Source organism: Scophthalmus maximus, chromosome 16 (genome assembly GCF_022379125.1).
Source record: "Scophthalmus maximus strain ysfricsl-2021 chromosome 16, ASM2237912v1, whole genome shotgun sequence".
Taxonomy (NCBI): domain Eukaryota; kingdom Metazoa; phylum Chordata; class Actinopteri; order Pleuronectiformes; family Scophthalmidae; genus Scophthalmus; species Scophthalmus maximus.
Genome location: NC_061530.1, coordinates 13,197,204 through 13,215,437, shown reverse-complemented (window position 1 = coordinate 13,215,437; position 18,234 = coordinate 13,197,204). Strand labels below are relative to the sequence as shown.

At 40.3% G+C, this 18,234-nt stretch overlaps 1 protein-coding gene across 1 annotated transcript in view; it reads left to right on the top strand.

Moving 5' to 3' along the window:
• atrnl1b (attractin-like 1b) overlaps window positions 1–17,986 on the top strand; it is a 52,490-nt gene extending 34,504 nt beyond the window's left edge. The window contains exons 26-29 of the mRNA XM_035612569.2: window positions 2,625–2,703; window positions 9,414–9,521; window positions 15,221–15,335; window positions 15,921–17,986. Coding sequence (XP_035468462.2) covers window positions 2,625–2,703; window positions 9,414–9,521; window positions 15,221–15,335; window positions 15,921–16,045 — 427 coding nt within the window. The 3' untranslated portion in view covers window positions 16,046–17,986. The remainder of the gene's footprint in view (window positions 1–2,624; window positions 2,704–9,413; window positions 9,522–15,220; window positions 15,336–15,920) is intronic.
• Window positions 17,987–18,234: the final 248 nt, after the last annotated feature.

The window sequence follows — 18,234 nt, the reverse complement described above, 5'->3', positions numbered from 1 at the left end:
TCATTCAAATATCGGTTCACCCTTATTTTTTCTTGTTTCCACATTGCTTTATCATCTTTGTAACTTCATAACATTAACTTGAACTTGCACAGTGCTGCCTAAAGTATAATCTATTTAGATTATGATTGCTTAATGCATTCTGATGAGATGCTGAAAAAACTCCAATAAGTTGCTGGGAAGAGGAACATCAGGGTCTAATTTTTTGAAATTTACAGAATCAGCGGTGTGTGTGCGCGCGCACGCGTGTGTGCACGTTGGGTGGGTAAGGTCGAAGGACATCATACAAAACAGACCTCTTAAATTAATTCGATTTTTTGTCATTTATTAGTCTGAATACTTTAAAGAGATTCAGGCTTCTGTTGCACAATTTCGATTTTTCAAATCCTATACTAACAAGTCCTTGTAATCTAATGTAGCATCTTAAAGAGGATTATCACAGAGCTTCTTGGAACATGCACCAGCCCGAAGAGCCTGTAGAAAGCAGTCATACACATTATTGATTGTTTTTCCCTTGTGGTAACCGGATCCTTGTGATTACAGAAATGTGTCCGTAACTCTAAGAAACCACTGCTGACGTCACTTCCTTTTCAGTCAAAAGGCCACTTTCCTTATGTCTTTCACATTGTGTCACATGATCACTTTAACGAAATGACACATTTGTCCATCTCTTGTTGAAAACAAATGATAATGATAATATAGGACCATTTAAAGAACATCGGGACTTGTCTGAGATCTGTAAATCAAAATGTGTGATAGGATACTGTCATGAGTTTGAGTCTTTCAAGAGATTGTGAGCAACTTCTTACACCCACTGTTCCTGTATCTACAAAGCTCATATTTGTATTTTTCCTAGAAAACTTCTACAAGTAAATGCAAGACGCAGAAAAGCTTCTCTCTGTAAATGTTATTTTTGTCCTTCGCTACCCTTGGGAGCGAGAAGATGAATGAATGTGAAACCCGTTTTATTAACAGCAGAAACAAAAGGAACAGCGAAGGAGATATAAGCTTCTTTTCTATTCAAAATACGCACAAAGCCAAACATATGTCTGGGGATTTTTCCCCTTCTTGCCCTTCATCCCTAAAAGAATGAAAGGCTTTCCCACCTCTTAAGTAAATTCTGCATACGATGATGAGATGTGTGGAGCACAGGAGTTTCCCATCACTCAATGCTTTAATCCCACTTACCTACTTAAGTTTGTTATTATTTTTTTTTACCTTTGCTTCAATCATACGTATATGAGAAGCTGCACTTCCTACGTGTTATCACATTCCTCGCAGGCCTTATCGCCTTCTTCAAAGATCCCTGGCCAATGGATCTATCAGGTGTGGCAGGCATGCTGGGAGCCCACTCAGGTTTAAAATATCAAACAAGTGGGCATGTGAAATCAGAGCGAGACACGTGTCTCTGGTTAAACGTGCTTCTTGGACCAGATTCCCCTCATTTTTGAACGCGGTGCGTCCCCAAAGACGAGGGCTCATTGGTCATATTTCAGTGTGCGTTTCACATACAGGCAGTATTGTTCCTGTTCACCAGGAAGAGAGTCATGTTCCCTTCTGATACAGTGACTACAGACTAATTAGGGGGGAACTAATAAAAGACTCATGACTGAACATTTGACCCTATTTAATTAATAATAATGTAATTACACGTGTCCTTGAAACTGAAGCCAACATATGACTTTTCATTTTGAGCCCACAAATTAAAAAAACAACCTATTAATGCATTAAAATCAAACTAGCTCAACATACTATGAATATCTAAAGCTCAAACGTATCACCTCTTTCACAAAGAAGTGATAAAATGCCCCAAACAGACAGATGACACATCAATCATTTTCATGAACTTGTTCAAATTCCAGATGTCGCTCTGACAAGCTCTTACGTAAGTACAGGAAGTCTCTTTAGCACATGATAATCTTTACATTCTCATCCGTCACCAGGAAAACTAAGTGGAAGCTTTCAATCAGCCATATTTTTTCTGTCCCTGTTGGGCTTGGGCCTTTTTTGACTTCCCCTTGAGTGATGATTTTTCTGTTTGGTTATTAATTGAGGTAATCAACCAAAATATTCAGTCTTCTGAGAAATGAATGTGCTGCCTCTTCATATCATCCCCCCTGTTTTCTTTCATTTATTTTTTAAGTTAGAAAGAAACTTTGAATTGTAAATCCACCTTGTCATTTTGTAGTTATTTTACTGTCAACAAAAACATATAGTTTTTTTAAAGAAAATACCTTGTTTAAAGACAATTTATCTCATGCAAATTTTACTGTTGTCATGGCTACACCGTCCAACATCACAGCACAATATTTTCTCTGTCGTGTTTCACGCAAGGAGAAATTATAATGTTGAGATGAAGAAGTTTCCTGTATGAAAAACAGCTAATGAGTTGAAGCTGTTGAAGGAAACATTGTGAAGATACGGATCCAGACAACGTGGCGTGAAAACACAAAACTCCCTTGTGTTTTTATGCAGTAACTACTGCAGAAAGATGCGAAAGTGTTTGACACCCCAGACGGTTCAATGCTCCCTGGTGTCAAAGAATATATGCAGCCACCTTTTCAGGGTCACTAGTCAAAAGGTCAAGGTCACCTTGCTTGATATTGTTTCCCATCTTTTGTTTACAGTTGCTTTCTGTCGCTACTCCTCGTGGCAGCAGTGGTGTGGAAGATCAAGCAGACATGCTGGGCCTCACGGCGGAGAGAGGTGAGTCCATCGAATATGTTCGCTTCATATGTGAGATTCCATTTACGTATAGAAAAATACCGGGTATGTCAGCTATTTAATTGGGTGCATCCATTAGGGCAGAAGATGTCACAGCCCTAAAATGTAAAATAAAACAAAAATACATATCGACCAACCCTCTCAGCACCATGAGAACATCTTTAGAGAGGGTTTGTACTTGCTAATGGCAAACACTTCTTATAAAGTATCAAGTCTATGGATTTGATCATATATTTCATCATCAATACAGTGAATATTGTTAGAACGTAAAGGTGATAATAATTCAGATAAATTGTTGACTTGATAAAGGACTCGGAGGAAAAGGTACGACGGAAGCAAGTAGAGATACTTAGAATGACTTAAGGAAAAGGGGAATCGAGCGAAACATTAATATTCAGTGACGGTATGAAAGATGGGTTTGAGAAAAGATGAGGATGAAAAGGGGGACAATGATGAAATGATTGAAATTAAAGACGAAGCTGAGAAAGATGCTGTGCAGGAAATGAGGAGGGTAGAAAACATATGCAAATTCACCTCACTGCTCTGGGTGGTCACTGGTTTCTGTAAGAGCAGCCGTCATTTCCATCTCTTTAGAATGAATCCTATATTGTGCTCGACGCCGTAGCAGGAAGTTTCATTAGGTGTACATCCAGCCTCATGACTCGCAGTTGACTAAGAAAGGCTCCCAGAATTTATTTTCCTTTCAGGAATGACATTGATAATCATTGGATGTGGATTTTATATCCTCTAATTGATATATGAAAATAAACAAGAATCAAAGCGACCACAACTTCGACTCGACGCCTATCCAAAGAATTAAAGTCAATATAAATTAATGCAGACAGATGGGCGCACATCATTAAAATTCTGTTCACTTTTGTGTGTGTGTCTGCTCTTGGCATTTCCTGTCATCTGTTTGTCTTTGTCCTGCACATGAACATAAATAAATCGTTACATGAAAACGTCCATCTCCTATTTTCAGGTGACTGAAATGTTTTGTCATTGTGGGAAGAAATTGTCTTTTTTTTTCCTTTTCTTTTTTTAGTCTGTGAGAAGATGCTAAAGCCATGTTTTCACATTGATTCCTATATGATTTAAAAAAAAAAGTATATGTAGAGTCTCAGACTCTATGTATAAAATATACATAGAGTCTGAGACCATTTTACAAGTTCATATTTCTGATTTTCAATCCATGTTAAACACCAAATCCACTCAGATTCTATTTTGTATCCGTCTTTACCAATTCTTATAGTTTGGTTTGTTGATAAATGATGAGATTTTGCACTAATACTATTTTCTAAGCGTAATTTATGGGTACATCTCACTGAATGCAGTGAATATTGAAACACTATTTTCCCACCCCGATCTCCATTAATATTGTCATACGATTGACAATTTTCCTAAACAACTACTTTCCTGGTCAGTGGCCCTTTTTTTCATATCTTCACCAATCTAAGAGAACAAATAAAACCCAAGGTTCCAGCGGTGGCAATTTCAGGTGCCCTACTTCTGATGAAACGTTGTAAAGAGAAGCTGTGTGTTGGTAACCTTTTCCTGAAAGCTCTTAACAGCCTTGGGGGGGTTCTTCACTGCTGCGTTGGCTACTTCTGTCATTTTGCAGTGGAATTATCTATTGGGATTATTACTGAACTAGTAACAATCTACCACCAACTACTTGCTTCCCTTTTCTCGCTTTTGTTTAATAAGCTCTATAATCAGTGTCTCACAGGTGCAGACATAATCAATCTTGTCTTTTGGAACAAAAAACAAAACTTCTTTCTGTTGCACTGTCTGCTCCAATGATAATTACACACAAATCCATCTATGACTCTGCATTGGTTTGTATGTTTGTTTGGTTCAAAATATATTGGACATTTTTAACTTTAGATACATATTGCTGCTGTTAACAAAACTAACTGCACAGTTGTTTCACTGGCTGATATAATAATTAATCAATATGAATAAAATATTTAAAGTAAACGTAATTTATGTTTCTCAACATTCAGCTTTTATTGAAAGTCCTAGTCTTTTCGCTTCATATTACCTTTAAAAATGGCAGTTTACTAGGTTTCGATGAGCAACTGTGTCTGTAACAGGCTTTATAAGCCACTGTTGCTCTATTGCTCTGGCCTTGTGTTATTTTACCTGCTTAAGTTAATCAAATATATCAATATTTTATGTACACCATTCGCTCGCATAGATGTGAAGATATAATAATAAGAGTTGCAGTGGAAATTGTGATGGCTCCCTTGTGTTGAGGCCTAACAAGTCTTGTATGACATTGGATAAACTGATTTGGTTCTTGTCTCATCTGTGACCTGATTGGCTCTTTACTGAACATCTTGTCCATTTAATGTCTCCAAATAAGCGATGGATTGATTTGTGCTGGGGCCCATCAGGATTGTTCACAAGCCGCTATCTGACACAAGGACATAGAATGAAAGAGTCTTAATGAGGCCTTCCATAATGGGAACCTGATACATTTTTATTTGGCCTTATTGGTTTGAAATATGTGTTAATACTTTTGGATTGTCCGAGATTTAAAAAGAAATGTGTTAAAATAAGAAAATCTGATTTGACCAAAAAACACATTTTGACATTAATTAGTTCATGTTACCAAGAAGAAGGAAGTGTCTGTTTGTAATGTTGGAGATTAGCTGGAAATGGATTAAAGTGGTCCATTCATTTGAATGTCTGGTATATGACTTAATCTTACAAATCTAATCTTTTACCACACTACTATGCTAATGGAATAAGAACTTTGATTTATTTGTTTGTTGGGAGTTAAAAGGACTGGTTCCAAAGATGCAGCGCTTGTATTTGAATCTTGTCAGCTGAGGATAGGTGACAATACTCTGGATCCTGGTGGCCACAGCGATGAAAAGGCAACAGCTTTAAATGCCATGGAGGAAGGCAAGGGCTGACCTCTTTGAAGTACCTGTGGGGGGAACGGGAGGGAGGGGGCTCTGACATTTCACATGACTGCAGCACAACAATGTTTTACACACAAACACGTGGATGTTTCTAATTCTCTCCCTTTATCTCTCTCTCACACACACTCATACAATCACACCCAGAGACACACAACATGTGTGAAGCTGACCATTGTGGATTGGTGACGTTTTACTGGCACTTGAAAATATTATTGAGCAGTCCACCAGTTAACCTAATCTGTTAACTGTTTATTAAAAATTATACTTTGTTCAGATGTTCATGGTTCCCAGAGACTGGCTCTTACTGACTCGGGTGGTTTTCTATAAAGGCAGAAATTGTTCATTTCCTGTGAAATAATCAACGCCTACCTGATTTATGTGCATTGAATTTAGTACACGTTCATGGTTCTCAGTTGATGTCGTTATAAGCAAGACACCTATCTTGGCTAAAGTTAATACAAGTGCTCTGGAAGCCCAGTTGGCAATGTGCGTCCTTGAATTTTTGGCGCGGAACTGGATGTTTCTCCAGAATCACTTACTCCTCCTTTAGGACAGCTCGAATGCCAACTTTGTTTTAATGTTTGCAATGACAAAACTGAAAGGAAAGCATTACCTACCACACAATTCTCACATGTCGCACTGCGGACTTGACGTAGTCTCACACTCTGCTCCCTCCTTTTAAAGAGCGCAATCAGCACTCATTGATTGCTAAAATAAGATTATCCCACTTTTAAGCTCCTGGTCACCTTGATTGTCCCTTGTTCATTTTAAAGTTTGGACTCAAATAGTTTCCTCTAATGTTACAGATGATGGAGCGTTACTGTGATTAGGAGTTCAAATCAGGTTATAGCATGCCCTTAGAAGCGTCGGAGCTGTCCCGCTAATGAGTAAGACCAAATTATGGAAATCCGACAAGGTAACATTTAGATTTCATATTAGAGTTTACTCTTATTATTTTACACAGCCACAATGGTACTGAATGCAGTGGCAGTCCACCAGACTGGTTATATTTATTTAGTGATTGTCAGTGTGTCTAGATAGCAAAAGCAGAATGTAAAAATGAAAGGGCCAAAATAAAAGCCTGTCATTTTTCACCTTTGCCAATTTGAGTCAATATTTTATTTTTTCATTTGATCACATTTTGAGTTATTTTTATTCTGCAGGACGCCGCCTTTAGGTACAGGCGGTGATCTTTGAAAAGGACAAAGTGACCTGCTTAGGTGTGGAATATTCTCAGAGGCGGGATGACACCTACCCTTTTTATAGAATCCAATGAAGGGAGCAAAATGCCGCATTCAAAAGACAGATAATTCATGCACTCACTTGCCAAATTAATCAAGTTGCACAGCAATGCGCCGCATACCCGCCCTTATCACAACCGTGAATGGCTCCAGCTTGTATTCTTGACAAAATCCGTCTGTCATTGCACAAACGTTAATTGGTTTTACGGAGTTCACTCTTGCCTTTTGTCATTAACTCAGTATTCATTTCTAGAATCTCTCTGGTATTGTACTGGCTCCTTGACGAGTGTATCCCCGGCACATTTTAGATGCATGTAGTGGGCACATGCTGCAGCACTACAGTAGCATTCCCCGGCTTTGCCTCTGCTCTCCTCCTTATGCTTTGTTGCTTTAAATGAATCCCGCAACATGATAAATCAGGGCCCTCTGTCCTTCTATTACCTTTTCAAAAACAGGGCAAAATTCCTCATTTTAAACCTATGGTGGCCCAGCAGCTCAAATCTATGGGTGTGGTGTTGCTGGTTTTGATGTATTAATAGTAGAGATGCTCAACAATCTTATATTGCCCCTCAGAAGTTTAAAAATCTGAACGACATAAAGAAAAATCAATCCAGTGATCAATCACAATTTCATATGGCCGTTGTTGTTGTTTTATTTATTTTTCTTAGCTTTTCCTCCCCTCGGGAATGATTCAAAAAAAGTGACGCTCACATAGAACTAAGATGAACTTTCCTCTAATTTCACTCCCCATCGAGACTACCCTGTTTTTTAATTTTTATATTTAACCTGTGTACACACATTACAGAACCATAGCAATGTAAAGATTACGTCCTGTGCCCATAAACACTCTTTCTGTTTAGTCTATTATAGAAAAAGTCCTTGATACCTCAAGACGTTGATTCAAAGAGTCTTCTACAGAATTTGTTTTGTTGGTATGTACAATACTATCAACCTCTCCAGACCTTATCTGAAGTTTGCCAAGTAATAACAGAGAAAATAATGAATACTTAATTATATTCCGAGGGTGTTGGGGTGGGGGTCTGGACACAAGAATCACAGTATTCATTACAGCACCAAGGTCAAATTCCTATTTAGGCATAAGACCCCCAGAAAATTCAGCGTTCTGACACAGTTGACCCAAAGAGGCACACAGACCATGCACAACACTTCAGCATGTGGAGGAAGCTATAAGCGTTACATGCTTGCCATGTCTAGTTATGAATATTAAAATATGTTTGGATAATTGCCGATTACAATAGAAGATTTTACATGTCCTATTTTAAGCCTTCCTGTCTGGAATTTTGTCCAAGGAATTGTTTTTATGAGGAAGGGCGAGTTATGAGGCCCATCATCCACCTGACGACTGCCCTGATGTGTTTAGTAATCTCAAGTACAATTAGAACTTAATGCAGCACACTTAAGCTCATCACAAAACCAATACCAATCAGTGATGTCCTTGGTGAGAACATGGCGGCCTGTTCAGATATCGATCACGCACTGCGTCGCTGATGAAAGTGTGACAAGTTGTTTTACTATATTGATTGATGGGGGGAAATACGAGGGAAGCTGTTTTTCTCAAGAAACGGTGTTTCTCTTTGGACAGTGACCCAGCCACAGTATTTCTGTGCACGTCTATGATAGCATAGTGTAATCTGTGTTGTTGTAATATTTTATTGTTATCACTGTAATCTATATGGATATGAAACTTAAGTACTTGTATTTTCAGTGGTGATGGTTTGTAGTGCTGTCTTATTACTAGTAGTTAAAAGCGTTGGCAATATGTCGGTACCATGTGGTTGTGAGTGGCAAGGGCAAAGAATTTTTATATTGCAAAAAGAAACATATGAAAGATATTTGCATTCCCTTCAAATCGATAATCTCAACTGGAAATCCTCAATATAACGGTGGGGCTCAGTGCGTATTGTGGGGCACAGAATACTTCCAAATCCCCAAGGCATGGGTGTTTATTATTATTATTATGGGTAGTATTTCAGCGTTTCCTCAACGATATCAGCTATGGATATTTTCATTTGACCCCCTCACTCTTAAGCCCCTCAAAGTGTAACATAGAACGTGTCATGGCATCTAATCAAAAACAAACAAAAAAGTAATGTATAACTAATTCTACTAAGGTTACAGCCATGAACTGTACATCATCATTTTTAATTATTTCAAATGTTATTAATGCTGCATGACTGCTTATGATTCACATGATGGTGGGTGTTGTTTTTGGTTGTGATGAACTTTTTAAAAAGTGTTGACTCAACATATCGTTTAGCAGTAATGAGCTTATTTTAAAGAGTTACGTGTAATAAGAATTTAACTATTAGTCAGTTTTGTTTGTGTTTAGGTGCGTCAATGACGGATAGTGACTGACTTCTATTCAGTTCATTATTTGGTGCTGAATTTCAAATTGTGTTTTTTATATGTATACTACACATAAATAATGTTAATATTTATGTATCGCATTTGTCTATTATTTAATTAGACTCATGTCATCTGGGTTTTGATGTTACAGCAACTGATGAGAGAGCGTCAGCAGATGGCCAGTCGTCCGTTCGCCTCGGTTGCCGTTTCACTGGACGCCAGGGGAGAACAAACAGAGCTGCTGCAGCCCGTGGTTGATGTGAGTCCTGCACACAAACACAAACACAAACACGCACACAAGAGATTATCAACTTCACGGCAATACGACTCATGCGGTAAAAGGGAGTTGCAGGGAAAGTGCGTCTGCATTCCTGTTAAATCTCACAGGAACCCTCCCCGCTGATGGCGGCTGGCGCGGGAATCTTATTATATTTTGTCATCTTTGCACTAGCGTCTGACGCTAGAAGCAGAATGTCTTTTTTTGTGCTTCATAATAAGAGCTCATTGTGTTCGTAAGTCATGACCACTACTCCCAATATGTGCCTTTTATCAAAATCCACATCGATAACAAATCTTTCACGGCCTTTTTCTTCCCATGTCTCTCCTCTTCTATGTGAATTGCCGTCGGCAATCAGAGCTGCAGACTTACTGACGATTTTCAACTGATGTTGAGAAAAATATATGGAACTATATCAAGATTTTTTAAAAGATTAATATTGATTTTTGTTTTGTTTATTGTCCTTGGTTGATTGATTTTTTTTTAATGGTAGTTTTAAACTTATAGCAAAGAAAAGATGATCACTACTTTGAAAAGTGTCACTGAGGTTAAGAGGATTCCTCTGATGTTAAAATGATCTCATAGGGTGGTATTTTTGGTTCTTCATCCTACATGGTTTTTTTTCTTCTTCATTTTGACTAATTTATTATGCCTCAGATTCTGTCACGCAACTGCACATGTGAATTATTTTTGAAAAATCCTTAAGCACCGACTCCTGCTCTTTCTTTTTTTCTTTCCTTTCGAAGATGTGAGTACCTCTCATATAAATAAAAAGTTAGGAAAACGTCTGGCCATAAACACAATCTATGGCTCAATGCGACACGGAATAAATGCTTAGTTTAAAGCAAAATGGAACACTTCCTCCTCAGATGTGTTTCCCCTGCAAGGGCCAGCTCGGTGCCACCTGTTGCTAACAGAAATCATATCGCTGTAACAACCAGCAAGGCGGCACTACATTAAATACTATTAGTTTCATGCTGAGTGGGACTCACCATGCATTATGGTATTGTGAAGGGCAATGTAAAGAGGAGAACAACAATGCTTCTTAGCTCCCTGACTGGACTTTACTGTTGCACTTTTAAAGCGGCGATGTGTGGTTTGAGTTTGAATCTGAATCTGGCGCTGCTTTTCCTCGATGTCTGACTAAAAATGTTCATTACATATTTGTCAGTGAGATGTGTGTCTGTCTGTCAACATGTTAAATAATTTATTCCAGCCCCCTCCCCGCTTTCCTGCACAGAAAAAAAACTGTGTTTTTGATAAGTGCATTAGGGTAGATGCGTTGCATCCTCTAGAGTGTATTGCTTTGAAATCAATGTCCCAAGCTGTTGTGGAAACGATAACTGGGAGAAAAAAAACAACCCATCACATCTCCAGCCGCCTGTTTCTCGACCCTTTCCAGATGCAGAGTGAACCCGCGAACGCTCGACTACCGGTTTCTCTTATATGTCCATGCAGCTGTTACGGAAGTTGCTATTTTAAGTGTTTGTCGCAGCAGATACCTGAGAACTTAGTTGCTTTGGAAGTAATTCACATGCCTGCGTCCTAAACTAGTTTTATACAAAATTAGTATGCAGGATGCTTTTCAGTAGCAGCAAAAACACAGCGTTTCCTATTACAGAAAAGCAAATTTACCTGCACAATACTTTGCTTGAATGTAATTCAGAAGCAGATTTTTAATGATGATGATGCGGTCACGCTAAATCTAACGTAGATCTAATTCACAAAGCAGCTCGTAATTAAATGTCGCTTGTTCTTGATTTGCATGCCCAATTTTCCTCGAGCGCCATTGAAATGCTCTTAAAGGACATTCATTTCACGTATTAATACTTTAATTATATTTTTTTAAATGATTTGCATTAATTATACCTATAACTGATACATTTTATACACTATAATTTTAGTATATGGAAGCAAATGCCATGTTCAATGTTCTGTGCCTGTGTTTTGGCTGATTCCTTGATAAAAAGCAAATCTACATGGTTTCAAATGTGCAAAAGCGTAATGTTGGACCACATACAGCTCCATCACATGCCCTGCTGCCAGCGGAGGGTTGAACCATATGATAGGAGCCCAATTCTCTTTCATAAATGTTAATTGATCGACATCTGGCACCACTTAGCTGCTGGAAGCATTTGTTGATGTCAACGAGGACAGTGAAGCCATGCAGGCATCACCAGTTTCCTGTTAGTTTCACCAGCTCTGTCTGGACTTTCAGGTCAGATCATAGACTTTATATAAAAATGGACTTTGTCACCGGGTCTGGAAAGTGAAGGCAATGCAGAAATGCCTGAAGCCTGTATTCTCTTGAATGACCAGCAGAGGACGACTCCACTGGTTGCAAAAAGACGTCAGTGTCTCTAGAAGTCTGGGAAAATGACTCCTCACTTGATTTATAACGTCAATAAACATTTTGCAGATGAGTTTATGGTTCAATCGCTAGTTTCAAGTTTTCTTCAATACAGCCTGATGCTCATTGTCTAAATGATGGTCCCATTTAGAGTAGAAAAGACGATAAAGCACGGTATGTATTGGGGCTTCGATAGCTAGTACCGTCCAATGGGTGAAAGTCCAGGTCAGGCCCCACCCTTGCTCCTACAAATATGGTTGCATCTGGTTCCAAAAAAACCAAGATGGCTGCTGGTCAAAATGCTAAACTGAAGTTCACAAACCAATGGGTGACATCACAGTGGGTTGCCAGTGGGACTACATTTTCAATATCCTAACCATATAATTAACTGATGAAACATGTACAGGAAACCGGACACAGAATGGCTGCTGCACCAGAACTACCCCTCACACCCTCCCCGACAAGTAAAAAACATCGAAGACCTTCCTCTCTGATTGTACCAACAGCACCGATCGCACTGCATACATTAGCACCAGCTCTCTGTCACCAAATCTCTGCAGAGCCTCCAGCTGGTCTGAGAGAAAATTACAACAGCCTTTGTGCCAATTTCCTCCAATTTTTTTTTCTTCTTTTGTTGGTTTAACCCCCCGAGTGATGGACATTGCTTTTAGTGACCAAGATGGCAGCAGCTGTTGGACAGAGAGTCGGGCTCCAACACCGCAAGCCCGGGCCCCGGTGTCACAGCTGTCTCTATTCGCCATGGCTGGCATTCAACATATGGAACCACTAACAGACAGCGAGTATGATGGATGACACCTGTCAACTGGGGGGAAAGAAAGGAGATATGTTGGGTGTGTGTGTGTTTGTTGGGATGGTTATGAATGACCATAATATAGGCCTTGTATTTGATTATTGCATAGGAGAAATGATCACAAAATAAATCTGTTGTTTATGCTGGCATGACCACAAACAACAATGCAGCATTGATGTGACAGTACTGTCATGGTGCTGTGCAGATCCATGCGCAAATATCGATACTTCTGATCCTAAACGTGTCTGATCTAGGATTGATTCTCATGTTAAAAGATCCATATTTATTCTCTACAATATGATGGGGGTGAATGTACATTTTTTTTAATTGCAGTAGAGAGTTACTACGCTGTGAACGGGACCTATTACTCGACTGGTCTGATAGACATTGCCATCCCTTTGCCATTCACGATGGCCTTGCAGTGATTGATGTAAAGATGTCGCCCGTATTTCCCAGGCGTCTCACAGAAGTCGAGCGCAAATTCGGAAGTCACGAACCACAGTTTTGTGTCAGTGTGTTTGGGAACAGTGTTATGAGTGAATCATATTCATATATATTTATGTCTTTCTGTGGAATCTGCTTCAGTCAAAATTCAGGATGGGTCAAATTAGCTCCCTTGCATGAATGTAGCTCATCTTCATTAGGAGAATCACTTGGACGGCCATGAAACGGCTGTCAATTTAATTTTCCCTGCACAGTGTGTCGGCAGTAGCTCTAACATCTCCATCACGAGTGTCTCTGGGCAGATGCACGAGAATATTGCTTTTCTGATCATGTGGCGTGATTGGGTAACATGCAATGTAGTAACATTTATCTGCTGTACTGTATGACTCATGTTTGAAACCTTCCTGCTTTTTCTCTCACATGGTGCACATGAAGGTTTTCAGCCGTTCAGAACATTAGACATTGTATCTAGTAGAGATCAGCTCAGAGGCAACTAGAGCCCCCCATGACTAATAACTGTGCCCGGCTTGATGTACAGTTTTATTTTATTTATTCACCTTTTTCTTTCTCGCTATCGTTCTTTCTGTACCTGTATATTAGTTGCAGCTTATTAGTAGTACAGACAAACGGAAAAACAAGCTGAACCAACGTGGACAGGCTTCATAACCTCGGGGAATTATCTGAGTTCTGCAAAGAGGGCTCGTGTTTGATGAGGGACACATCTCTCAGAATCAGCTTTCTACACCATGCGTTTCAGAGTTTGTTCATCCCCTGGTGTCACTTCATCAGTTGAACCATTTTGCAGAGTTCGCTAATCATTAGCTGTACCTTAGTTAATTAGCTCTGCGCGCCCGATCAATAATTTTCAGTGAACTGTGCCCTAGAAGATCTTTCATTCATACTTTCTGCTCCTCTTTCAGTGATCGTGAGCTGAAAAAACCTGAGTAAGGAAAATCTCTGTCAGCTTAAGACCTTAAACAAGTTCTGGACAAGTTTATGGCTATAGTTTATTTATTTATTAATATATTTTTTCTGCTTACATGACAAAAAAAACGCCATCACAGCAGCTGATGCATGTATAATTAGTATATGGTGATCTCGAATAAGTTTTCAAGACATTGATTGTGAACTTGGTCAAAATCTTCTTCTCCTCCTTGACATTTTTCACCTACTTCACCTCCTTTTGTTCTCCTGCTTAATTTTCTTTCCCTCCTTTTTCTCATTCTTCTTGTTCTTGTTTTTCTCCTCCCCTTGTCCTTCTTTAATGTGTCATAATTAAGGTTGAATTAAAAGTCTTCCTATTCTTCTTCCTTCAATTTATATCAGAGTATTTTTCATTTGACAGCTAAAACTTCACATACTCTATGTTTATATTGAGCAGCATATCAAGAATTTTAGACGATGCATGGCATCATCAGTGTTTCGTTTATTCTGTTTGCACAAGGGGAGAAATGTATCACAGATTCCAGTGGAACGTGTTAATACAAATTACTGATTCTCTCATGTTTTAATGCACGTGCTCGTGGATCCCAGTTTCCCTCCCGTTTCACTGCCTCTTTCATCTCCATTTTATATTCGGGCAGAAACAAAAGAAAAAAGAAAAAAAAGTCAGTTCCATTCAGACATGTTATCATCCCCCAATTTCTATCCCCCCTCATCCACTCCATGCTGTGAGACCCTTTCAGCATTCATTACCAGGATGACATGTTTTTTTCACGCTTGAGACAAGCAGTTGTGGCCATTAACTGCGAGGGGAGGTCGGTGCCTCTGCACGTGGACGTGTCTGACAGGGACACACACTCGAGTGTTTTTCTGTTGTTGTGCGGCCAATCAAATCATCTGTCTCGGGAGGAATGCAGCGACCGCAGCAGCAGCAGCAGCGAAGATCGGTGACCATCAGTCTGTTTGATCAAAAAAAGAATAATAAAAAGAATTCAACACCACTATGCGACATTGCAGAAAACCCCTCTCGATGCTTTCTTTAAGCAAAACATGGAGTGAAGGCTTACTTTGACTTTCTTTGATAGTAGTGGTTAAAAAAAGCCGTCTCTCCCATTTTTCTCTCTTTCTTCTCAGGGTGTGCCCAAACCTGTTGCGATGGAGCCGTGTTCCGGAGGGAAAGCTGCCGTGTTGACCGTCCTCGTGCGTCTGCCCTCCGGGCCCACAGGCCTCCCTCCACCGGGACAGTCAGGTAAGGTCACGTCAACACACCGTTAACTGTCTTCCTTTGTTATGGTTAAAAGCGGTTACAATTTTAATTCCGAAAGTCTTAAAGTTGGAGTGAGTGAAGATCACATCAATTAGCAGGACGAGAGCATGTTCTAGGACATGAACTCCAGAAAATGTCCGCATCATTCTGTAGCGTCTAGAGCAGGCAGGAGGCAGGACATGGGGATGCCCACTCACTCGTCGTGAATTTTGGCAAGAAAAGTCTCGGAAAATGTCCGAATGTGGGTTCTCACGTACAGCCCCCTCTGAAAAATTTCTGGAGAATGTGTGGACTTGGAGTGCATGTGTGAACGCAGCTGCAGTCGAAGAGTCTTAGAACGAGTGTATGCTGTGCCTGGATTGTTTGATTGGAATGACCTAAATTTCAATCATCGGCTGTTTCAGAAGCTGACATCTGATTACCATGTTTTTCTTGTACGGCCGACATCTGTCATTTTTTTAAATTGATATGTGTTGCGTCTGTATCTGTATGGTGATAGATGTACCGACAAACAGTGTTTTTGACCACTTTCCTGTTTTTCTTGTTTGTTTTTCCCCCCTTCCTCAGGACTCATCGTTGCCAGTGCTCTGATAGACATCTCACAACAGAAACCAACGGATTATAAGGACAAGTCGCAGGCTCTAAAGAACCGAAAAGCGCTTCCTCCTGCTCACCAAGGCACCTGCGTTTGAGGCTCAACCCCCGTCAATCCATTGGCTCCCCCCCTTTTTCTACCATCCGTGGTGCCCGCCGTAAACCTCTCTAGAGACGGCAACGCGTAGACGGTTTCATTCGGCTACTACCGCTGAAGATTTTAATGTCCCCACGAGCACAACCCTCGTTACCTTTCCTGCCCCTTTGCTCTATTCCGCATATGCCAGCCTCATAAATCATGCTCCAACCTCTGCAGCAGCATCCTCCACCTGCCAGGCTCCAACTTCTCTCCTCATCGCGGCCCCGAAGAGGGAACCTGCCCCGATCAGTGACATTAGGAGACGGATTAATTAGGAGACTCCGCACCCATTGGCGCTTCAGTCGTTACTAATTTTTTGGACGCCTCATCGTCTGTTTGCTCTGCGTGAGGGGCGAAGCAAAGGTGTCTGCGCATTAGGTTGTACCAGAGTTGAACTTGGAGATAAAAACAAAAGGTTGAAAATGGCTGGTAGATTTCCAGAACATGCTGCCTACAGGGACGGTTTGGTCTTTTTTGCCAACAAGTGGTATTCTATGGTGCTAAAGCATTTAGTTTCTATGACGAGCCTGACTCATTCTGCCTTTTTGCGGGGGAAGCTATGCGCTACGACACGATTCTTTCCCCCCCCCGACACTTGAGTAATTTTTCTCTCACCACGTTGCCAGTTCCCGTCAACGGTCTCTTTCTTAGCATTTCCCGTACATGCGTATCATCCAACCAGCTGAAGCGAAAGTCTGTATTTTCTGCCGAGTGCGTGTACAAGTGCTGCAGGGACGACGAGGCTGCGATCGCCTCCGGGACGGCATGCGGGGCGACGGCCGCAGACCGGAAGGGAGCACGAACAAATCCTGAGTCGTCAATGCAAAGCATGGGCGACACTGAAGAAAAGTTAGATGCATTTTATCAGCAAACAGGAGGTTTCATTTATGAACGAAGAGCCAGATTCTCCCCCTTTATTTTTCTTAGTAATCTCATCGTGGTCGCAAGAGAAACACTGACGTTCTGGTACATTATTTTCTTTACTGTACTTTTGTTATTGTATTATTTTGCTGTGCAACTTGGACATTAGTCTTTTGAACCTGCCCTTGGATTGGTGTGGTGGGTGGACGCTGCGCAGGAGAAAGACGTCTGCTTTGACATCAGCGGAGCAGGGACATCATCATGCTCCTCTGGCTGTTTACTAGTTTGTTTCGTATATTTCTTTTGATTTCAGTACTCTTGTCTTTATTTCCACCTTTGAGTATGAGGAGTTACGCCTTGGCTTATCATGAACTCCTACAGAGGGGGAGGGGCGGGGGCAGAATGTTGATTTTTCAAAAGCTGTCAACCATTTGCCCCAAACTCCATCCTGAGCTGTACAGTGTCTTGTTGGAACAAATGTGAGTCTTCGTCGCTCCTCGTCTCTTGAGATTTCACGTGTTTGTCAGGTTTTTTATGACAGAATGGCAAGAGATCATCATTTATTTCAGGCCTCGTCACCTGTTACTATTGTATCAACAATGAACTGTAAGTCTTTTGATACGCGTGTGGCGAAAGGAAAAAAAAAAAGAAGCATTTCTGTTAATATTTTTTGTTTTGATATTTAACAAGATTCCTGTGTAATAGCGCATTTCACTCGATTTTACTCTCGACTTCAATCAGTTGTTTTTTATGTCTACTGTTTCTGAATCGTGCATCTTAAAGGACTTAATGGGCATTGTCTCGCTTTTTTTCCCGTTGTGGTCATTATGATGCGTTTCACGAGGCTGTTGTGTCTTCATTTTGTGTTTGTAGAGTAATCTTATAACAGTGTCATTACACAGGAATCGGGGTCTCACTGTACCGTGGAGAAGAAGAAAAAAAAAAGATGAGAAACTGCATATCAGTAATCTTCAGTGTATTTTAAAGATGGACAAGATGCCAGAAAATAAAATAAAATAAAAGACAGACCTGAAAATCACTTGTGCGCATGAGGTGGTTGTAGCACAGCATTTGAATTCTAAGGCACATTTCTTTGTCTTTCCTCTGTCTGATGCTTAAACATCCAATTTGTAATTGCAGCCTGGTGCCCACTGTTCGACGCCGGTTGATTGCCTCAGCTAAAGATAATTGTTCTCTGAGTGAGACTCAGAGAGAAAACCAAAATGGCAGACTTGAATTCCGGTGTGCTTTGAACGCAGGTACAGTGAACACGAGCGTCGGGATGAA